Here is a 24928-nt window from a genome sequence, read left to right on the forward strand (position 1 = left end):
GACACGTGCAAACTGGGATTTTTAACAAAAAAAAAATCTTTATCCATAAAAAATTTAAATTTTCCTTTTCCAAGTCATCCACAGTTTACACGGTAAAACTGTATTGCTCCGTGTCTAGATAATCCATCCGTAGTTTTTTCTAATACAATATACGGCTCGACAGGAAGCAAGCCTTTCAAAGTAAAACTAAGCTTCACAATAAAATGGCCGAACAAATCTTCTTACTGAATATGATAAAAATAAAAAGCAAACCATCATACAAATAACTTAAATATTTTCTATTTATGGCTCTAACACCACTTTTTCCTCTTTAAAAGCCAATGTTAAATGATGTGTTTGTCTTTTTATAACAGCCACCAAGAAAAATCTCTCTACAATTACACTGTTGCGCTGCGCTAAAGGATCCTGTCTATTGCGCAATACGCGATTAATTTAAAAAAACTCTGCTAATATTATTCTTGCACCTTCCGCAACAGGTTGCAGTCGTAAAAATTGACATGGCTACGACAGACTTCCCTATCTCCTCCGCTTATACAGCCGTGATCTAATCTTGTTTACATGAAATAAGCCTGATCTGGAGCAGGTTTAAGCTTGCGCACATGTTGCTATGACAACAAGTCCAGGATGAGTTTCGAAGAACCAAACGATCCAAGATAATGCCAAATCGTCAACAATGAAATCCTGCTAACTGAGTTAGCGACGTACGAAGAACGGACCCCAGGTCAGTTCTGTCTCCTCTCTGCCAGCTCGCTTCACCACTCAATCTGTTTGCCTGTCACTCCCCTTCACCAGTCACCATTCAATCAGCTTCGGTTTACTTTCAGTCACTTCCTTTGATTAGTTCGACCTGTTTTCTGCAATTAGCACTCTGCTCTATTCACCTGTTCACCTCCTTATTTAAAGCAACTTCATCCTGCAACAAACTGCCAGATCATTTCCGTGCCAATTGGTGAGTCTAGTCCAGCTTTCTCTGTTCTCCGTTTGCTTGTTGATCTGACCCTGTTTGCCTCCGGATATCTGAGCCAGCCTGACCCCTGAACCTGTTTTTGCCTGACCTAGTTCTGTATTTGAATATTGGAGTTAGCCTGTCCCCTGTTTTGACTATTTAGTTTGCCATTTTTCAGCTCTGGACTGTTTGCGGTTTTTGGACACTGTCCTCTCGTTTTTTGGCTTTGTGCCCTTTTTGTTCCCGTTTTTGTTTTCAGTTTGATAAATTGTCTTTTATCCAAACCTCTGCTTGTCTGGCTGAATACTGGGTCTTCTGTGTCCGGTTCGTGACAATGTTCTATACTTCATATTTTCCAACCACAGTTTATTAAAATGACATCCTCCCAGGATGTTTTTTCAAGGCTCTGTCTGCTTGGGAGCAACGTTGCCATAACAGACTAACATGACACCTGCAAAAGCTTGCATGAAGTGCACCAGACAAGCGGTTTACAATTTTAATTTCACTACTGTGTTTCTCTCTCTTTAATGAATAGTCCATTAAGTGAGATTTCTATTTTTTGTGTGATATTTATGATTGCAATATCAAGAATTTACCAGCACTAGACCCAAAATTCCAACCTTAATTCAAACCAAAAATTTAAACCTTAAAAACACAACATTAAAATTCAAGCATTACAAGGATTTTAAGCATCCTTACAAACCCTATAGACAGCAGACTACAATACTGTGCAATTACTTAGTTGCAGCATGAATTGTGCAATTTGCGTAACAAACCAGAAAGATTGTAGTGTTGTAGTGTTGCTCACTTAAAGGTAATGTAAGCTATGTAAATACAAGTATGATTAAAAAAGAAGAGCTACTTTCAAGACTTGGCTTAAAACTTTCCTTTTTGAAAAAGCATCTAGTTAGAGTAGTTTAGGTGAGCTGTTTCTGTAGTTATGCTGCTATAGGCTTAGGCTACTGGAGGAAAGCAGTCACTCTGCTGAGTTATCCTACTATTTTCCAATTATTTGTTATTTCAATTTTAAACTTTATGTTCTCTCTGTCTATTTTACTCTTCAGAGTAGGTACATCTGGACTGGTGTTCTGTTAGCTCATCTGCCATTACCCTCTAACATAGAAAGGAGTCTTGGATCAATGTGTGCTTCTGTGCTTTCTGTGTCTCTGCTCTGTCTTCTCTAACCCCCAGTGGGTCGAGGCAGATGAGCGTTCATACTGAGCCTGGTTCTGGTTCTGCTGGAGGTTTTCCTGGAGGTTTTCCTCCCTGTTAAAGGGGAGTTTTCCTCTCCACTGTCGCTTAATGCTTGCTCAGAATGAGGGATTGCTGCAAAGCCACTGGCAATGCAGACAGGAAACTTTTGTCTGATGATTTGATTTTGACTTTGTAAGTTCCTTTAGATGACGTGTTGTGAATTGCCACTATATAAATAAAGTTGAATTGAATTGAAAATGCGCTACAGTGTGAGCTGCATAGAATGCTAACTGTTATCCCCTAAAAGCTGAATATCCTTATATGCCATAAAAATCCTGAGCTAATAGTTGTAGTGAGATGAAAACATTATTGACAAAATATAAACACAAATGATTTTAGTGTCATCGTGTTTAATCTCATTTTAGGGTCAGAGTACCTTTGTGCTTTTTTTCTGAACAAAAACCACCAATGGATGCTCACAAAAAATATTTCCTTTATTTCTTACCACACTCCAGCTCAGTATTATTGACCAAAATGCTGCTGGAATATCTGCTTGTAAAACCATAAACTGACTTTTATTGTTGAATTTCAGTCTTCATCAAGCTTTACACCTGAAATGGAAGCAGAATCTCAACGGGTCTTATACAGGTAATCATTCTGCTCTCCCTCTTTTATATCTTTTGATCATAGTAACAAGCTCTTTGGAAAATAAATTGTCGATCATTGCCAATCATCTCTGTTACCTTACTTTCTGAGGTAGTGTTGATCAAATTTAGTTAATAGTGTGAATAAGTTAAAAATGTTAGTAACTGTGCCAATCTCAGAAGGCAATGCACTGGTGGTGTACGACTGGGAGAAGACACCAAGTTAAACGCAGCATAAGAGCTAGCTGTTATAGTACCATAAAGCTGAATTGGGTTTAGAGTTGTTGCTTCTCTGAACTAAATCTTGTTTAGGAATACTTTTTTTTCTACTGTGGATGAAAGAAATGCACTGATGTTCTGGGTGACCTCTGGTTGTGGCAGATTCAGGTGTCCTAGTCCAGGAGCGTTCCACTGTACTCTCACAAGACTGGTGTTTGTGATGAAGAAGGAGGCAGAGGTGCTGTACAGAACTTGCCCATGGCCTGACGACCTCCTACAGTCAGCTCGAAAATCTCCAGCAGGGATGCTGTTCAGCATCGAGGCTTCTGAGGGGGCAATCAGTCAGCTCCACCTCCCACACTGTGAAACAAAGGAGGGTAAGGACTGGACCTTAATGCTTTAAAAATCACACAGATTCATATTAAAATGGGCGATTGCACAACAACAATGTGATAAACTTAAAAATAGCCACGCTGTAGCTAACGGTTTGACTAGTGTTGCGCCAATGCCATTTTTTGGCCCCGATACCGATACCATTTGTTTGAAATTGATGTGTGTGTGTATATATGAAGAACTGCATACTACTTAGGGTAGTAGAACATTTTATTGCCTACCTGGAATGGGTGACAATAGTTGGATAAACTTTTGGCTATTAAAGGCCAAAATAGTGCAACATTTGTGAAATTATAACATCTATAATAGTGGTGCAACAGTAAGACAATAAAATTACATTAATAATTGAATAATCTCTTTTAAACCCTTACTTTTGGCTCTCAAATGCCAAAATAGTGCAACTTTCATGAACTTATATAACATGTATAATACTAGTCGGGAGAGAGAAGGCTGCGTTCAAGTGACAAACATCAGAAAGGTATCAGTGCCCTATTTGTTGGTACTCACTGATACCGATACCACCATTTTAGTGCTGGATCGAAGCCCCGTCCCATACTGGTATCGGTATCGGTGCAACACTAGGTTTGACACAGATCTTGAACTGAAGTATTACAAAGACTCCTTTACACAAAAGGCCAAATTTCAACAGCTTTGTTTCTTCCAGCTTTGTTAGGTAATGGATTGCTGTCAGTCGCCCACATCACTGATAATGAGGGAATGACCATTCTGGAGCCAGCAACTATCACAGATACCCATGTATTGGTGGATGTCCCCCACCTCTCGCTCCTAGGCCTCATGCGTAGTGCATTGCAAAGATTGATGAAGCTGCCAGTAAACGGCCAAGTCCTGCTGTTCCACAAGCGTCCATGTACGCTGTACGTGCTTCTGCTGCAGGACAACATTCCTCTATCAGAGGTAAAGCTGAGACGTTGTACAACAGCTACCAACATCCTGTTTCTGCCTTTAGTTACTTTAAAGTTTAAACCTCACAAATGTTTTATTTGAATAAAATTTTAAATCGTGAACATTTTGTTAGGTTTTATTTTAGAAACTGAAATACTCCTTTATGATGTTCAAATATTGTGCTTCGGTTCTTCAAGGTTTCTGCTCAGTATGAAGAAGCTGAACACATCAGGGTCTCATCTGAATGTCGTCTCATCTTTGATCAAACCTACAGTTTACGTAGTGAACCTGAGGCCTCGGTAGACCCTGAGGTAAGTATTGTAACATGATGGGTACATAATAATTATCTATCATCACTAAGCCTTAGTTTTAGTTTTTTTCTCATGCTGCTTGATTCGTACTGTGTCCTTGAGTGATCTGAAAAATGCTTTTATATGTTATTATTATTATTATTATTATTATTATTATTATTATTATTATTATTATTATTATTATTATTATTATTAAGTCCAGTTGAAAATTTATATTTTTACTTGGTTTACAGAGCAAGCCATTTCTCACGGGCTATGGACCTAATTTCCATCCAACATTTGTGGTTACCATGACTACAACTACAAACCCAGACAGGGTGACCCTGGTGCTCCAAGACCATCAATGCTCTGAAGTCTGGAAACACGGTTTTCACCTAGCAGGTAATGGCTTTTGCCTCTTGGAGCAGAGCGTGTTTTTGTAGAAGTTCCGCCCAAAACAAATATTTCTTAGCGATTAATGTGTTTTTAAATTAAGAATACTTTATGGAGCAGATGTTGGATCCGTCTGTTTGAGTAGTTTTACAAATACTTGGCATTACAACAATTAAACACTTATTTGATTAATGGCTGAGCAAAGTCAATGTGTTTTCACTGATATTCACCCATTTTTTGCTCATAGTCTTTGAAGATGGAAGGCCTCCTTTCCATCACCCTAATCTATGGCTCTGTCAACAGATTTTATATCAAAGCCTGGCCTCTGGTTGGGCTTCTTGAAAACATTAATATTGGATACGCTCAGAAGAAAAAAGATTATTTTAAATTGAGGGGTATGAATTATTTTGGATCTTAACAATACAGCATGATACAATTCACCCCACTGCCTTTAGGCAAATAAAGTGTGGAGATGTGATTTGATGGGAACAGATCTCTCTTATAAACTAGAGCTCTCTGTGTAAATAAGGGTTTCTTCTTCTGCTGCTTCTTCATAATAATAATAACAATAATAATTTGATACAATTTGATTTAACAACAGAAAGCAAAACCTTGGTACCATATAATCAATTAAACCCAATTAAATAACTTTAAAAACAGCCTTGTCTAGCTCTGTGATGGCCTGGCGACGTATCCAATGTCTACCGCCTCTTGCCCAGTGACAGCTGGACAAAGCCACCAGCCCTCTGTGACAGGGATAAATGGGTTTAGAGAATTGGTCTGCAACCTTTACAATCCAAAGAGCCGTTTTTGTCCTCAGTCCAGCTAAATAAAACCCGTTCGGAGCCAAAAAGACAACTGTTTTTTTTTATTAAACTCTACTGGAGGAAATGTGTTGTAATTTTTGGAAGAACCATTGCCATCTTCAGTGGTAAGTTAATATTTATGAAAAGCAGACAGTTTCCAGACTAGTGAAAAGAAAAGCAGATCTAAAAAAAACATTGCAGATGTTTTTAGTTTCATTCTGTTGTGAAAATTCAATGCAATTATTCCAAACTGCTAAATCCTGCAAGTTTTATTATATAAATGTTTAACAGCCTTAGTTGGTGCTTTAGCATCTTGAGCCACAGGTTGCAGACCCCTGGTTTAGAGAATGGACAGCTGGATGGACAACATTGTCTAACAATTGTACAGCCCTTTGAGAGTTCCTACTGAACAAAGTAAAAAGGAAAATTTAAGCAAAATAAAACATAGCAAAATATAAACTAAAAGCAAATATTAATCTAGTGTTGGTTATCCTTGTTTGCTCATTGAAGGATTGTTGTGAATCTTTTCTGGTGAATAAATGAACAGTATGAGAGAGCCTTTATTTGTAATCTTATGTATAACAAGAAATAACATTTCGCTTACATAAAATTGATTCTCTAGTGTGTTGGTTTATGCAAATTTATCTGTTTAATTTTATATTGATCAATGTCTGGTTTTATGCATCCCAAAAAATTAGTTGCCGCTGATGTTGAATTTTTGTTTGTGCCACACATAACTTATCATGCAAGAGATGCCACTGAAAAGGACAGATGTTGTGTCTTACTTGAAAATAAAATGTTTATCATTTATTAAATCATAATTTTTCTTGTTTTCTTTTTTCTGTCCAGGTCCTCCATCTCAAAATTCGTCATCAGGGGGTGCAGGGCCGGCGATTGCTATAGGTGAGCTAGGCAATTGCCTAGGGCGACAAATGTGTTGGGGGCGCCCTCTAGCGTCGCCCTTAGGCTTACTTCCCATTATTCATAGAATTACAAAAAAGAGCGAATTAAAACATGTTTATTAAATATATGATCATCCTATGGCGCCCCCTCAGCCACACGTTTACTTGTCAACCTCATTATTACATTGAATTGATGATTATTATTGCCGATCATTTGATAATTTCCTAATAGTACACAACTATTGTTGCTGTTATTTGTATTGTTATTATTATTATTATTATTATTATTAGCAATTATTACTTTTATAATCACATCACATTAATACTACTTATTGTAATCAGTAGTATTATTTAGCCTTCAAGCAGCCTAATAGTAATAATAGTGGTGGTGGTAGTAATTGTAATTTATCTACAAGTTACATGGTCAGATAAAATGTATTTGTACAATGCAACTATGTGGTAGGAATATAGAAATGACCAAATGCAATTGTGTAACAAACAGCATAGATGAACTCTGTGTTTAATAGCTGCAGGAGAAGGGACATCCAGTAGTACTCCAGGGACCAGTGCCACACAGGCCAACACACAGCCTGCTTTAGGTGAGATCATTTTTAATAGTATTTATTCAAGCCACATCTATACTTTAAAGTACAATAGCACATTTTTTAGCATGCATCAAAATGCAATAGCTTCTTTTCTTAAAGAAGTTCAACTACATTCATGATCATTTCACTTATTAAACCCCGCTTGTCTGGCTATACAATATGCTTGAATACAGGTGATGAAGATGAAGGGACATCCAGGACCACACCAAGCACTCTGGGCGCCAGTGAAACACAGCTGAGACCAGGGACACCCAGCCGGAAGGTAGTTAGTCCTTTAAATAACTAATTCAAGTCTACAACCATCTGACAAAATATACTAGAAATGAAAACACATGGAAATCACAATAACATTCCATCCCTATGAAAGTAATTTCATCCACAGTTTTATTGAACACCACTGATCAATGGAGGGAGGGGGGGGGGGGGCGCAAAACTCAATCTCGCCTAGGGCAACCAAAGGGCTAGAACCGGCCCTGAGGGGGTGCATCAAAGGTTTGTTATGAATAGAATCAGAGAACCCGATATCAGCCAGAAAGATTTCAATTCTAAAAAGGTTTATTGCAATAATGAATTGTGGAGGAAGATGCAGGCAGACAGTAATGGACAGGAGCTCAGAGGATGCAGGTTGGGGTGACTGGCAGAACCAGACAGGTGAAGCAGGCAGTGGCAGACCAGAACCAGAGATGAAAACAGGAGATGACCAGAACAGATGATGTGGACCGAGGAACCACCAGAATGGGCTGAGCAAGCAGCTGGAACGCAGGGGGAACAAGGCAGACTTTGAGTAGCACACAGGCAGTGGAAGCACACATCAGTGAGAGCTGAACAAGAGCAGGAAATAGAGACCAGTTGGCAGAGCACACAAGAAATGGTGGAAACACGGTGGAAGTGCACAGGAGGCAAGACAAAATGTTCTGTCCCAGAGGAGTTGGCTGAGGCAGGTATATGTAGACTGATTAATTGCAACTGGTGGAGCTGATCAGGTGGTAGGGAGACAGCATATCTGATTGGATAATGAATAGAGGCTGATAAAAGGTGGAGCATGGAGTAAAATAGTCAATCCAAAAAGTCCAAAACGAAACCAAACCCCACAATCGTGACAAGGTGAGGTTACATTTGGTTGGAAACTCAGTTCATTAACTACAGGTTAGATTTAACAGGTTGGACAAATGTGTTTTAAGATCCAACATATACCAGTAACAACACAGAGCTCAGCTGGAAGCTAACTAGAATTTTTCTTCTGTATAAAAGGCCCTGAAGTTTGTTACTTTAATCCTTAATTTATGAAACACAGGTACAAAATTAATCAATTAAAGCTGCCAATGTTTTGTGTTTTTTTTACAGACAGCGTTTATCAAGGGGGGACTCTTTAACATCCTGAACAATTTGAAGAAAGAAAAGTTTGAGGACTTTAAGTGGTACTTAAAACAAGAATCATTGGACAACTCCCCACCAATCCAAGAGGCAGAACTGGAGAACGCTGAGAGACGAAATGTTGTGGATTTAGTAGTGAGTCGCTATGGATTAGAAAGAGCTTTAGAGGTGATGGAGAGGGTTTTAAACAAAATGGGCGAGAACAGTCTGGTGGAGGAAATACAGAAACTAAGATTAACTTCAAATTGAGTAGCTGACTGCTGGCATTTCCAGATTAAGGCCTTGAACCTTATACAATAGAATATTTCCCACACATTGATTTTCAAAATAATATCCTAAACAAGAAATCCTTTTCATCCACACAAGCCAACAGAATCTTAAAACAAAATCATGTGGTTCCTCCGTATTTGGATGGTGTAAAACAGCGATTTTTCTTTGCACCCTAGTGTATTGGAGCTGTTTGGCTTGTAAAAACAAACAAGCAAAAAGCATCTGACCAACGTAAAAATCAGCACATCACTGAGCAAATACATTTTTTCCTCCATTGCATAGCTGAGACAGTAACAATGGGCACACACGAGACTTCAGTGTTGCGTTATTTGTTTCAGACTTTGATGCACGGGAACATAAAAATTCTGTTGCCCAGATACAAATACAAGGATTTCTCAAATCTCTACTTCGGCCAGAGTTTTAAGAAATGATCACTTTTAGTGATGTGTTTTTTTATGCTGATTAAAGGCCAAAACGCATCAAATTTAATAGTTTTCCCAGATACCTGGCTATGTGTGGATTAGGCCTAAGATCGAACATTTTAAGAAGTTGTAAAACATTAAGGCTTCATGGACACTTTGGAGGATGTTTTAAGCTCTGAGGAGGAAGAACCCTGCATAGTTTATTCATAAATCTAATTTGTCATTACACCAGCGGATTTTAGGGGAAAATTATTAAAGGTGCCATAGATTGACTGTTTAAGCCATTTCATATAGTTGATATAGCTGAATATGTAAATCCTCCAAAAGTTGTTTTGTCAGGCCAAATGTCCATCCTCAATAAAAGGGTTGGCTGCAGTAATGATGTTCAGCTATTTTTATTTTGTTCATGTACAACCTTTTAAATCGTCTTATTGCTGAAAAGTGCTTCATAAATAAATTTGCCTTGCCTATTTTCAGAGTTAGGGAGTTAGTTGGTTGTGATGTTTATGCTAAGTAATCTAAAGCCCAGATCTCTAGAATAAGAGATATTTTTTCTTGCTGACATGGATTATTCGGGGGGGTTGCTTTGATAATTTTTATAAACTCTTTTGTTTCTTTTCAGGTTATATTTAGCAGTGAAATCTTCAAATGATGTAATGATGTAATACATTTAATAAAGCATCACTGGCCAGATACCTTGGTCATGCCGTTCTTATTTAATTATTGATTTGTTTCTAACCGTTATGTAACAGCAGATCCACAGGTGAGAAATCAGACTTTTCTCTGTTAGTTTGAATTAAAAGCAGCTCCACAGAGACTCAGAGGAGAGATAATGATGTGAACAGTTTCCACAAGAAGATACAGAGGAACACTTTGTTAAGCTTGTTTAAAAACTTGTTGTCAAAAACTGTCTTCAGCTTCTCAAAGTCTTTAATAAAACTAAACCTTATCTCAGGACATTTTTAACTCAAGAAGCGTTCTCTACTCTCTGCTCCACCCAGGCAGATGTTATCAAGCTTTCACTCTTTCTAAACTCTTTAACTTTCCTGGTTTAACTTTGACAGAGGTAACAAATTTGAGTTTAGATCTCAGAAAAGCTAATCAGCCCCCAGGCAGTTTGACCAGTTTTGAACTACTAAAATATTTAAGCTATAATTAATAAACTTAACTTTAGCTTCACTAAATCTAAGGCTCTCTATGGTCACACTGGGAAATGAACATCCAACCACTTGAGCACCAAAAATGTTTTCTAACCTCTTGAGCTGCTCACATGTGACCAAAGTCTCAAAGGTCCTCATGTTTCCCCCCCCCCCCCCCCCAGGAATCAAACAGATGTTTGGTTTTAAGATGCTTGGCCTGTAAGTCAGAGTCTGCAGAGCACAGAGAGGGAAAACATCTCCACCCAACCAGGTGGAACCTTTGCTGGTCCAGGTACCTGGAATGGGATTTTAACCAGAAACTTCTGATCAGTCATGGAGATTCTAGCCCATAACTTTACATTTTGAAATTTGAACTTTAACATTTTGTCTGTTAAGATTTGAGCCTCCAAACCTAAATGTTCAACCCTTTTGCTGAAATACAGACAGGAGAGTCTGGCATTCTAAAACTTAACACTCATAGCTTTGGTTATGGGACTGGAAGTGGATTTATTTTGCTTAAAGCCTTTTTAGAGTCAGATATCTGTGAGCTGCTCAGGTAGGTTCTTCAACCTCACATCGAGATTTTACCTGCTGATCTTCTAATGTTGGTCACTCCAAAGATTTGATCCCATGAAAGCCATGAAAGCTTTCAAAGTTTTTTCTTTAACTCTTTGCTGAATACATGGTTGAGAGGTGAAAAATTATTCAAGTTCCCAAGAATTTTCCTCAGAAGCTTCAGAACTCCAAATAGCTTTCTGAGTTGCTTATGTTGCTGTTTGAAAAAGATGCCGTCAGTTCTTTATATTCTACTTTCCTCATGTCACTGGGAAGCTGTCATGCAAGTTTCATGTAGGTGACCGACAAAAACATTCAGCACAGATCCAAGAAGTTTGCTGGAGGGCCTTGAACCTTCTCACCACCCCGAACTACCAGCTTTTTTCAAACTTCAATTTGGAACCTGGTCTTCAGAACCAATGAAATGTTCCTGAACTTGTTCCAAGTACTACTCTGGGTTTGACCCCACCACCTCTAATCACAGCAAGGTACGACCCTTTCCCTCACCAAGCTGCGTCACAACCAAACACTTTATTAATAACGAGCTTCTGGCCTTATTGTGAATGGATCACTGCCAGCTGGTCTCTGCAGAACTTTATTCAGTCCTCAAATAAACAGGGAGCCAGTGAAGAGGAGCAACGACCAGGAAGATACATTCACACCTTTAAGTTTGTGTCAGAAGACGAGCTGCAGCATTCTGGACCAGCTGGAGTCGTGGAAGGCCGGCCTGATTAACACCAACCAACAAACAGCATAAAGAGTCACAATAATCCAGCTGGGATCGCCCGTTCTAAGCCTCTAGAGCTAAAATGATCGCACTTCAGATAAGAGCCTCAGTTTAAGACAGGATGGATGAACAACTGAGCTAGACTGCTCCTCAAAGGGGAAAGTTCAGTCAAATATAACTCCTAAATGTTTCACCAGCTACAATAAGGCTCCAGGCTTTCCTGATCCGAATGAGAAACTCCACTTGGTCCAAACAGAAATAGTTCTGACTGAAACGGAGAAATGTTGAAGCATCCAGGCTTCGACTTCAGTGAGACACTGAAACAACGGCTTTAAAGATGCAGGACAGCTGCAGCTGAAGGTGGATGGGAGTGCTGTCAGCATATGAAGAAAAGGAAATGTTATATCTTTGAAAATTAAATCTAAAGGCAACGAATAAATAATAATAAATGGAGAATGGCCGCAGAATTCAGCCCTGAAGAACTCCACAAGTAATGGGGGCCATGATGGGGTGACTGCAAGACAGATACTCTACCATTTAGTCACAATCAGATGGTTGTGGGTTCAATGATGTGCCCATGGGCAGGGCATTTATCAACAAGCCCTCCATTAGAAAATCCCTCACAGAAGTTGCTGCTCAGTTATTTATAGCTGTGATGCTGTTGGATGCAGACACTGTGGAGAACCTTCCAGTCTCTGAAGCTGTCTGAACTTTCTGTGCAGCACGCTCCGTCTTCTCTGGCTTCCATTTGACTCTCCTGCCCTGATTTGTTTCTGTGTTATCTCTGGTTTTATTCTCAGAGGAGTAAATCATTCATCTGTTCATCATCTCTTAACATCCTTCACATCACTAGTCCTGCAGTCATCTTCTTCCATCTGCCCTCTAGATGGAGCCAGAGAGCAGCTGCCCCATAGAGGCTTAAAGCTTCAGTCATTTTCCATTCAACCACTTCAACATTGACAGGAGAGGCATTGAACACAGATTAAACGGTATAAATGTTTTTTTCTTGTCCTGATTTAGATCAAAGAAGGTATTTAATTTATTTCAGCTTTTCTTTCTATCTGTGCAGCTCAGATTTTAACTTTAACCATAAACTACAGGATGATTTTTTTGTTGCAGTCCTTCTTTTCCCTCATGGCTGGCCTGTATTTTATGTTTAGATCGTCTTTCTTTCTTTCTCTGCAGTTCTTTAAGCTCTGCTAGATCATGAAACACCATCTGAGATCTTTTTTTTATTTCTCTAGCCGTGTGCACCAGCCTCACATCTCAGAGCATTTTAACCTGGCTCCTTCACATTTATCGTGTTCATGTTCACCTGCACATCAACAACTTCCTGCAGCATCAGGGTCGGTTGGTTTTCGGCTCTTGAAACTTCTCAGAGGTCGTGGAGCCATACGCCTGACCTCATGGTTCAATGACATAAAGTCAGGCGTTTGACCTCATGACTGATAAACAGTGAAACTTTTTATCAGGTTTTCTTAGATTTTATCAACTTTTGGTCTTCCTGGAACATTTTTTTTCTAGGTTTATTTGAAGAGCTTTATAGCTTTTCCCTTTTAAACTCCATCTTCACAAAGTGCTAACAATGATCCACTTCTCTTTAGTTTTTGCTCTTATCACCTGTTGATGGTTTTTCTAAGTTGATCCAATAAACAACGCTCCATCTTCACTTTTAGGATGAGTTTGTTTTCCTCCATCTGATTTTCCATTACAGCAGATCTGTTCATTATTTGTTTCATCTGGACTTGATGAATCACTAACTGTTGGTTTCTGCATTTATTATTATTCACCTTAAGCCTAAGTCACTCTTTTGAAATGGTTACAGGACAGATTGTGTAAAAAAATATTTACAATAATATTTGACATACATTTTGAAATCTAATGTAGATGCTGTAGGTTAAATAATTCTGCACACTAATTTATGCCAACCAACATCTGCTAATAAAACAATTTTTGTGAACTGATACAGAAACACTTTGTATTACTGGTTGTTAAATTTGCCTTATGACACATTTAATTTTTTTAGAATAAAATAAACTGATTATAGTCTTGAACGTGCAGCAATTTAAGTTGCAACCCAGGTAATTTCCCTAAAGTTGCCACACAGGTGAGCAGTTCTTAACTATTTAAGAATAATTTCTAATTTAATAGCAGACTCTGTGTTTGACCTGCAAACTACAGATCTCTTTATAAACTGGATTGGATTCTCCGGCGATAAACCTTCTCAGTGTCTGAAGCTAAAGACGCCACTCCTTGTTTCTAAAGCTGTAACTTTTCCATTTTCAGGATTAATTTTGGTTAAACGCTAAAACGTACCAAGTCAAAATGTTGTCAATCTGAGTCATTTTATTAGTTTGGTTTATTTGGATGTTAATTTTAAGACAACCAGTAAAGCTCTGAGGACTGTAGCCTAAAACCTCCCTTTGTTTTACACTTGTGTTTCATTTTTTATTCAACATTAGTTTTACTCGTCTTATAATTAGGAAGCCACATTTTAATTGACTCGTCCTTCTTAAAGCAACAGAATATAAAGACTGTAACAAACCCCAGAACCAGGAAATACATCAGTTCTTTGGGAGGGAAGAAAGTCAGCATTGCACCACAAGAATGTTTCGATGAAGAAAAGTTCCCTAAAACTTTATTCGCTTTGAAATAAAGTAAATCTCAGGCCCTCCACTTTATTGGACGTGTAAAGATCTCCCAGCAGTGTTGAAGTTCCTCCTTGCTGATTTCAGATCAGCGTTTCATTGATCCTGACAGCAGCTGATCTCCAGCTGATAGTAACGGACCACGCCCTGAACTCGAGCTTCAGATCCTCATCAGCTGTGAGGCTCTGAAGTCATTTGCTAGCTTTGTCCACCTCCCAGTTCTTCTGTTGGCAGCTTGAGGAAAGGAGTCAGAGACTTTAGTTCTCAGAAGTCAAATTGAAGTTTTGCACTCTACATAGAAAGAGCATCATCATCAGAATACAACATATTTATCTACCATGTACATTAGGTTGGACTTAGGCATGTAACTGGCTCAGCTTCTGCACACATTCAGGGGAATAAACTAGAAAAGTGTGTGTGTTGGTTCCAGGCATGGATCTACCTACAGACCTACAGATGAATAGAGAAAACATCTTGAACTACTGTTTCTCAGCTCTGAGAAGAACATTTAGTTAACATAAAAATCATAAAACATCCAAAATGACTAACCAGTTTATATCTAATATCCACTCCAACAGTTAATGTCTATTCAGTGTATGGCTAATATTAATAAACGACCAAAAACTTTAAACTCAATCACAAAAAGCCAATTTTAACAAAAAAGAAATTATGTTTCTGACAAAAATGGTTCTTTAGGTTTATGAGCCATTTTCTTCTGTCCTAACCCTTCAAATAAAAACCAATCACAGCGAACACCTGACAAAAACATTAAACGTGAGATTTATTGACAGATTCTGTTAATCTGCTGGATATCGTTCTCTTAAATTCGTTTTTGAAGTTCTAAGCAACTTATTGTTTCCTGCTTGTCTTCTTTCCTCAAGGTTTGGACCACACTGTAAACACAGATTATTTGCTACAAAAACGTTTTGATAGTTTTAAGAAAAAAATGCATTTAGCATTTCAGGTCTGATTCCTCGTAAAACCGGTAAAATAAAAGTAATGAAGTCCTGCTGCACACTGAAAACCTCCCAACTAACCTGAAATTAGAGCAAACTCATTTGTTAATGAGAGAAAAAAACTTGGTTGGGATTTTAAGAAACTGGTAAATAAAAATAAACCGAGGAGGTTAATCTGTCCCTCCATGATGCATTTAAAGCAGTCTGAGTTTTCCTCTTTACATCGGCACATGACTCTTAGAGGCAGGAAATAGAAAGTTTCTCCATCACAAAGCATTAGCTAGACCCTTGTTGTGGAAAGTTTACATCAACTTTACCAAAAGAGCTGTAAAACAGCAGCTGACTGCATCACTGACCAACAACCTGCGATGTTTTATGTCCACCTCCAAACCTTCATAGTCAGCCATGAGAGCAGAATAAAGCAGCAGCGCTCCCAGAGGAAGACATTTTCCTGATGTTTTCCTTTTATTTTTCTTGGCACCTCGATTCACTGCTAGCAGGTATTTAGATTTATAATTTATCCAAACTGCTTGTTTCAGTCAATAACTCATAAAAATCAAAGTGTTTCAGTCTAAGTGGGGTTAGTGGAACAGTAGAAGTTGGCCTGTCACTTAAAAAAGCCTTTTTAGCGTTTATAAGACGACACCAAGATAAGTGCCCAGTGTGAGCCGACAGGTTAGTGAGTATTTAGGCTTCTGAGCTCATTTCTGTGCTTTTCAGATTTTAATAACTGACAAGGAAATGTTTTATAGATGAAGTAACCAGGCAGGAAGAGAACTTGCTGCCTGATCCTGAAAACCCTAAACTGAAGCTGAAGTTGCCCTAAATAAGACCATATAGACAAAGAATATGCAATCAGACATCTGCAATTTATGGGAAAAATTATGAATACATTTCATTTAGTGGCATCAGCAAAATCAATCAATAAAATATAATAACAATAATAATTATTATGTTTTTCAATGGATGCTCCCACTGTGTGGTGTCCAGGGAGGCATTCTGGGTCTGAGGGCATTGAGCAGAAACCCAGAGGGGCAGTCGGTGGGATTCAAACCGGGGAACTTGAAGCATTTCCTGAATGCAAGCGTCCTGCTCCAACCACATGGTCAACACTCTCCTAATTTGGTGCAAATCCAAATTTAATCTCTCAGATTAATCCAAATAACACATAGTCACGCAGCAACATTCAGATCGGGATTGGGTGGTTCTCCACTTCTTTAACTCTCACATTCCAGGTGAGTCAGTCCTTCGGTTTGCTTGTGCAATACCGCCACCTAGTGGATGCTGCAGAGATTACACAGTCCAGGTGTAGTTTCCACATTTCATAGAGGAAATGACGGATGATGCATCTGTGAGGCACACGGTCGCGCCGGTAAGATTTTAAAAAGATTTTAATGTCTATGATTATTATTGTTCTCTTCTTTCTACAAGTCACAAAGAAGTTGAAAAAGTTTATCGTAGATTACCGAGAACAAGGAAAATCGTTCAGGATGAAGGAGCGCAGCTTGAAATGAGAAACACACGGTTGTTATTTGATTACTCAGCTGGTTTGTATGATCGCATTTTAATCAGCAGGAGTTTCCCAAAGTGGAGGTCTGGACCCACCTATGGGTTCACAAAATGAATAAAATAAAAAAATGCATATAATTATTTCACTCTGTTTATTTCATGGCTCCCATGCTGCAGTGTTATCATGACAATGACATTTTTATATTTCATAATTTAAAAGGTATATTTAATTATGTCGCTAATCATGCCTTTTGTCAGCACATACCTGTGAAAAAATACTGATATATATTAAAAACAACATTTAACTATTATTATTACATTAAAAACAACCAAAGAGCGCGGAGGATGATCTCCAACGGCCCATCTGCAAAGTTAAACCATGAAAACCACGGCCGTGCCCAACTCATATTTCTCATCCGCCTTAATAGGATGGAGAGATTAACGCTGAAATAATAAATGTACCACCATAACAGTGCTGATATGTGATGCAGTGGTTAAGTAAGATATTGTCACGCGGATATGGAATTGAAATGGTCTTATAGGTTTAATTTAATGTGTTCAGTTGCATTCAGGTTGTTTTGACTGCTCTGTTTTCTGTCAGTATTCCCAGAGCTTTCATTATTTCTTGTAACTCCCTGCTCCCCTGGTTAAGAAAGCTCAGTTAGTGGATATCCAGAGTAATTTCTGGGCTAAATTCCTGCATAACCTGGCTTTTCCATTCCAGAAAGCCCAGAAGCCTGAGTCACATTATTACAATTACTCTGTGAAACAACCTTGCTCAGTAGCAGAGTTGTTTGGGCAAACTCTGAGGTTTTCCTAATTTTTAGCTGAGATCTGCGCAAGGAAGTGTTTGAAAAGGCCTGTCCTGTTCTGGAGGAGCCTGTAGAGGCTGGAGCCCAAATACTCTATAAAATCTCTGTCAGGAGAGGTTGATCAGACCACGATTAATTGTCTTATCCTTTCTGGATTCATATATTTTCAAGCATCATCTTTCACCACTGTCAATGATTTATCTTGATATTTTCAGCCTGCACATCGCTCTTATAACACAGCGAGGGGACTCTGAGTTCTGAACACTTTCTTTGTACTGCTCTTCGTTTTTATGCAAACGGAAGCAGAAAGTTTTTCAAAGCCGCTGTATGTCTCGTTCTCAGAAATGTTAGTGTTGCACTGCTCCGTAGTCAGAGACCCACAAGATTAATAAAATAACTACCAATGCAATAATTTATTCTCTATCAAATTTTGAGTCTTTCAGCTCTAATGTTGCTTTCATATATTTTAGGTTTAATTTGCTGCAAGGCACTCACATTCCTTCCTTTGCATGTTTTTAAGGATTTACCCCAACACTGTCAGGGCCACGCCCTTTATTTAAATAAAGACACTTTACTTCAACTTAAAATTTAAATTTAGCCTACATATATGATATAGTTAAAATAAAGTGAGGTTGGCACAAATTATACGCCTACAAGAAAATCAGTGTCAGGTAGTTTTTTAGAAGGATGGGTGAATCCAATCACTCACACCATCCCATCATTAATTCCAAATGTTGATTATATCCAACAATGCTTTAGTTGGTTAAGGTTAAACATAATAACTTATTGTTTAGGGCTAATCATTTTAGGTGTGGCCAGCAAACAAGATGGTGTATCAGGATACAGGAAGGATGACACGAGGCTTCTACTTTGTGAACGGATGAGGTCATTCAGTTTAATATAAATGTAATGCTCAGCGTTCCCAGCATAAACAAATAAATCTAATGATAAGTTACATCTAAACATCAGAACCGGTGGCATGGGCATCAGGGGCTGTGCCCACCCTGGACTGGAAGTTGGATTTTGTTTATTACCTGGAGGGGCAACTTTTTACTATTCATATCTTTGATTTTTCCATCATACAATTAAACCAATCGCATCAACAACTGAAGGCAATATGCCAGCCAATCACAATTAGACAGGGGCGGCTCACTGAGTCATACATTCGTAGTCTATAGGAAAGCCTGTCCTCGCCGTCACTAGTGCAGCGTTTTATAGTGTCCTGTCTGCCATTAACAATTGTCTTAATGCCAAAAACAGCACAACAGATTTTGCTTTCACAAGTGAAGCTGTACCGCTTTCGCCATATTGCTCCGCTTTATTTATACATGTAAATAGCTTTATTCTAATCTATGCAGGGAGTATTTCATGTTATGTGGACACTACAACAAGGAGGAAGAAGAGAGAAGGAAAGAAAAGGTGAAAGACTTTGTCATGGTTCCTAGTCTTTTGACCCACATGCAGAATACACAGCAGGCAGAAGGACGGTATATAAAGTTTATTAAATTAAACAGAAAACGATCGCGGGAGATCCTTTGGACCCGGCGAACAGGCAGGGACACACTGAGGTTCTGGAACAGAGGGAGAAAGAATTAATTGTGGAAGACGAACCGCCGGGAAGAGTGAGCGGACACTGCGGGGCTCTGGGGCCGGAGGCTGCTGGTGAGAGCAGCGGGGCAGGCGGCTGTTGCTCCTGAGACTGCTGACAGGTGGAGGGCTGGCAGGGTTCCGGTGATCGGACTGCGGATCGGTGCTGACGGCTGGCTGCTGGACACCGCGCCGGTTAGATGCAGGCGGCGGCGAGATCTTTGGTTTACCTTTCGGCAGGAGAGCGGATCTGGACGAGGGGATGTCGGCTCGATTTCAGGACTGGACAGTTCCCTGTGAAACGTGATTCGGAGCTTTCCACCTGAGACACAAAACAGACGCTTTAGTCGAGAGAATAGACGTTAGAAAAACGCTGGCTGAGTTCCTACCACAAATGGCTAATACTCTGGCGAAGAGGTGCAGTCAGCCGCTTCCTTTTAAAGCCGTCTCCGCAGTCGCGCTGATGTAGAACACCTGCGCTCAGCACCGCCCAGTCGTCAGCCGCCTGTGAGGGAGAGAGCCGCCGCAGCAACCTGACAGACTTTTAACAGAAGTTGGTAGCAGAATTCGTATTAGCTGGAAATCTACCATTCTCCTGAGTTTCCTCCAACATTTTGTGAAACGTTGGTGCCAGAATATTCCAGAACTCTTTTTAAAACTGAGCAGGGAATCCATCTGGACCTGGAGCCTTTTTATTGGGCATGCTTTTTAGAGCTTCCTGAATTTCAGCGGTTGTCAGCCTTGAATCCAGGGTCATTGTTTGACTATCTGATGTCATTATCTGATGGATCTAATTGGTTTTATTCAACACGTGTGATTAATGATGGTATGGTGTGAGTTATTGAAATAACTGATATGTTCATCTTTTTTGCCAGCATTGTTCACCCATCCTTCTAAAAACTTAGTTGACACTGCATAAAAATGTAGAGCAGCAGAGAGAAATTGTTCTGAACTGAGAGCGTTCTTTCATGTTACAAAAGCGATGTGAGAGCTCAGAATATTGAAATAAATCATCCGACAACTCCAACTTTCATTCTAAAGTGTCAGACGTCATTGAGCGCATTGCTCCAGTTAAAGATAAAGCTTTTTCCGGGAAGAAAAAATCTCCTTGGAGAAATGCTCCAGAAGTTAGAGGTGAAAAAAGGGAGAGTCGAACAGCTGAACGCAGGTGGAGAAAGAACAGACTGCAGGTTCACTATGAAATCTATAAAGAGACACTTTACAGATATAACTTACAACTGAAAAATGCAAGAGAATCTTTCTTCTCTGAGATCATCAAGAAAAACATTAATAATGCTCGTGTCTTATTTGCCACAGTCGACAGGTTAACAAAAATCCTCCTGTGTCCGTGGCTTCTGAACTCCACTCCACCAGAGCCTGCAATGAATTTGCAAACTTCTTTACTGAGAAAATCCTAAAGATTAGAGGATCACTTTGTACTACCATATAAACACAAGAACCAAAGCTGTATTCAGCTGGAACTACTTCTGACAAAACGTCCCAATTCAGCCAAATAAACTCCAAAAGCTTAGAGCAGATCATTCAGCAGCTAAGTTCCTCCTCCTGCTGCCTTGATGTTCTACCCACAGTTTTCTTTAAGAAAGTTTTACCTGTCATAGCGTCTGATTTGACTCAGATAATAAACGTGTCCCTTCTGTCAGGTGTTTTCCCCCAGTCCCTAAAAACAGCAATTATCAAACCACTGCTGAAAAAGAACAATTTAGACAAACTTCTACTCCAGAACTACAGGCCCATCTCAAACCTCCCCTTTATCAGTAAGATCATTGAAAAAGCTGAGTTTCAACAATTAAACACATTCTTTAACAACAACCAGCCGCTTTGATGTTTTCCAGTCAGGTTTCCGCGCTCACCATAGTACAGAGACCGCCCTTATCAAGGTGTTTAATGACATCCATATAAATACAGACTGTGGAAGAACCACCGTGCTGGTTCTACTGGACCTCAGTGCAGCATTTGATACTGTCGATCACTCCATTCTGTTAGAACGCCTAGAGAACTGGGTCGGCCTCTCTGCTACAGCTCTCCACTGGTTTAAATCCTACTTGAAGGACAGGGAATCTTTGTGTCAGTAGGTATAACTTTATAAATATAGAGTTGTGATTAATATAAATGGTGGTTTGATCAAACTATGGAGCAGAGGGTCCTGACTTTGAGGTAGAAATGACAGAAGTTTCAAAGCACCACAGAGAATTGCATCATAAACCAACAGCGTATTATTTGGTTGGACCAGGAAACTGATAAAGTGACAAAAGTGTTTGATAAGTAATGACCGTTTGGATTTAACAAATGATTTGATATATTCCCTATTCAAACCCATTTTCTGTGAAAATGTGCCTTATTTTTAATTTTATTCAATTTATTCAAAGGAAATAAGAAGTAAACAGTAGATTTTAAATATACTGTGACGATCTCGGCACTGGCTCTGATCTTTTCTTCTGTTCAGCACACCTGCTCATTCTCCACCTTGTTAGTCCGCAATTAGTCCTCATCGGTTCCACCTGTTTTCACCTCCTTATAATCCCCGTGCAGATCAGAAGCCAGTGCCAGATTGTCTCAAGCCACCTGTACGAGCATTCCAGCGGTTCCTAGTTCTGCCTGTCCGTGTCTGACCTGATTCTGCCTGTTCCCCATTCTGATTCTGCCTGGAGCCTTGACCCCCGCCTGTGAGTACCGGATTCTGCCTTGACCCTGTGATTATTCTGAGCCCGCCTGTTATCGGACCTGGACCGGACCTGGACCTCACCTATCGGATTCCCCTTTCTGTGCTGCCGCTGGATAACTACCTCTTTGTGATCGGACCCGGACCCCCCTGGATAACGCCCCTGGATTTCCCTGAACGGATCGTCTGCCCGCCTGTAGTCGCTCTACGGCTTCAGTCCTGGAACCCCGGCCCGAAGTTAAAGCCCAAGCTTCGGAGTCCCACTACCAGGTTAGTGATCCAGCCTCCCTCATTCTTGCCCGACACCACCAGCTGATCACTAACCTGTTGTCTCTGCTGCAGGGAGGTTTCTGGTCTCTGAGCGAGCTCCGAGTGCCTGCGGCGGTGTATCTTTAATAAACTTGTTTAAAACGTCACTGACCTGTCTGGTTTGAATTCGGGATCCAGTTTCCTGTTCGTTACATATACAGTATACAAACAATTGAAATGTAACAAAAGAGACAATATTTATGTACAGATTGGATTGTGCAAGGGCATTTGTGCATGAATGTATTTGTTTGTGCAATTTTAAGACTAGGAGTCCGATAGCATTTTTAATGCTATATGAGCTACAATGATTCTAAAATGTGCAAAAAAATGCAAATGTTGTGCAGAGTTTGTGGGTTGTAGTTTGGCAGTTCAACAGCAGTTTAACAGTCTGATGGCAGCAGGGAAATTAATGTTTGGTCTGTTGTGTAGTTTAAACTGCATTTACATCGATATCTGGGTCACATGTAGATTTTTCATTTAGGATTATAAAGTGACTAAAGGTTAAAAAAACACAAACTAAACAAAACCTGTTACAAAAACAGATTTTTTTTTATGTAAAAAATACATTATGTCATTTTAAATCTTTCACTTATGTGACTTATATCAACAACAATGACAATTATATATTTTTTATATATTCAAATATAACTAAATAAATGTATAAAATAATTATACACCCTCATTGAACAACCGATTAAAATGTTTTAGGGTGAAAAAAAAATCCAGATTAAATGAAAAACAGAACGGGATTAACAGGAACCATTTTGCTGTGGCCTGTTTATAAAGGAGCAGCCCAACACCGTCACAGTTCATCTGATTTAATTGCAGGTATTCAGATCGTTAACAGGCGCGTTTTTCCTGCGTGAGGTCAATCGTTTGGAGAAGCGTACAAACTATTGTGTCAGTCTGTGGGTTTATTGTGCAATGCCGCCATCTAGTGGAGGCTGCAGGGGTGGGAAAAAAAAGAAAATGAAAGAACACATGTACAGGCGGAGTTCCGTCCGCATTTAGATGAGGAAATGTCGGACCGCACTGTTAGACACGAGGTCATCCAGGTAGGATTTAAAAAGATTTTAATTATTTTTTTTTTTCAGGTAAAATAATTCTAACTCCTCTGAAGAAACTCAATTGACTTGTTCTTAGTTTCTACAAGTCACAAAGACGTAGGCAGACTTTAAAGTAAACTACCGAGAACAAGCGTCTATATCCCGGTTGAAAAAGGAGAAACGCTGCCAGAAATCAGGAAGACATGGTTATTATTAAAAAACTGGTTGGTTTTCATGGTTTAGAGATCTTGCAACAGGAGAAACATTGCAACCTTAAAAAGAAAACAAAGGAGACAAATGGAAAGCTTTGGATGGACACGGAAACAGAAAGTAACAGACTTTGAATTATTCAACCGGAAACAAATATGGGGTTTCGTTAGTGCCTAGAATTTGTTTACGTGTTTATATAAAGTATCTTCTCTAAGTGTATATAAGATAGGCTTTATTGATCTCACATTGGAGAAATTCACTTGTCACATCGGCTCAGTAGTCAATAATCAAAAGAAGGTCCCTAAAGGAGGAAAAGGTGCATCAGGTATATACAATGTGTCCACATATTTACAGTGGATCAAAAAATAAAATAAAAATACAAAAAGGAAATGAAGCAGAGATTTAGGATGTCTTGCGTACATTCACGGTGACTATTCACATATGTATTGACGTACATTAAAGTGGTAATAACAGCAGAAGTAACTTTTCAGGATTATTGCACAGTGTATTAAATAGAATTGCACATTAGTTATTGGACATTAGTCATTACAGTTACAGTTGTAGTGCAGCATTGTATAGTTAACAGCAGGGATGGATAACCTGCGTTAGTGCTCCTTTTTACAGACAAGGTGTCTATATGAGCGGTACATAATTAGGGGAGGCTGGGGTGATTTGTAATTGTATTTATTTATATTATATTTAATTTATATATTATATTGTATTTATGCATATTAATGAACACAAAGTAAATATGCAAGATTATAGCCAGTTGCTAATTTATGTCAGTGGGAAAGTCGTGCTACTCCCTGTTCTAGATAACTGCAGAAGATTCGTCTGAAAACACATTTTAAACGTATATAGCCACTTTATATGCTTAAAAAGAGACCACAAAACGTTTATCATGATAAAATAAAGTTATATAAACCAACCCTCTATCCTGATGATGTTTTGATGGTCCTTTTGTGGATTAATATAACCTGAGTGTAAGGCAAAATGACCAGATGTAACCAGATTTGGCGGCATCTACCAGCAGTATTACATAACTATCATCATGCTGGTTTGCAGAATTAATAAAACAGTATTTAACTTGATTTACCCATCATCGGCCTAAGTTCGGGTCAAGCAGACAGGTGCGTATTTTGAGGTATTTTTAGACATGGGTCAAACACGGTGCCATTTCTTTTCACCCACATGCCTTTCTAACACTTTTAGCTGTTGTTTTCCAAATGAGCTTTAATTTCTCACGCGACGAAGGAAAGGGCAAGTCAAAAAGACAGTTTTCTACTTCCTGCAGATAATCATGAATGCTTGAATTATGATTATCTGAGTCAAAATGTTCTACGTCCCGAGCGAGGGACTCCAGTTGTTAAATACGGCTACCATACATAT

General features: G+C 39.1%; 1 protein-coding gene across 2 annotated transcripts in view; it reads left to right on the forward strand.

Annotated features, from left to right (window-relative positions):
* The first annotated feature begins 3174 nt into the window (after positions 1–3174).
* LOC118562525 overlaps positions 3175–24928 on the forward strand; it is a 140437-nt gene continuing 118683 nt past the window's right edge. The window contains exons 1-8 of one of the 2 annotated variants that reach the window (XM_036134959.1): positions 3175–3380; positions 4061–4311; positions 4497–4610; positions 4844–4991; positions 6638–6691; positions 7218–7289; positions 7469–7557; positions 8640–10072. In XM_036134959.1, the coding sequence (XP_035990852.1) occupies positions 3224–3380; positions 4061–4311; positions 4497–4610; positions 4844–4991; positions 6638–6691; positions 7218–7289; positions 7469–7557; positions 8640–8918 (1164 nt within the window). In that variant the 5' untranslated portion in view covers positions 3175–3223 and the 3' untranslated portion in view covers positions 8919–10072. Of the gene's footprint in view, positions 3381–4060; positions 4312–4496; positions 4611–4843; positions 4992–6637; positions 6692–7217; positions 7290–7468; positions 7558–8639; positions 10073–24928 lie in introns of those variants that run through there. The other variant, XM_036134960.1, reaches the window with a different exon arrangement.

The sequence above is a fragment of the Fundulus heteroclitus genome, unplaced genomic scaffold (genome assembly GCF_011125445.2).
Source record: "Fundulus heteroclitus isolate FHET01 unplaced genomic scaffold, MU-UCD_Fhet_4.1 scaffold_96, whole genome shotgun sequence".
NCBI classification, from domain to species: domain Eukaryota; kingdom Metazoa; phylum Chordata; class Actinopteri; order Cyprinodontiformes; family Fundulidae; genus Fundulus; species Fundulus heteroclitus.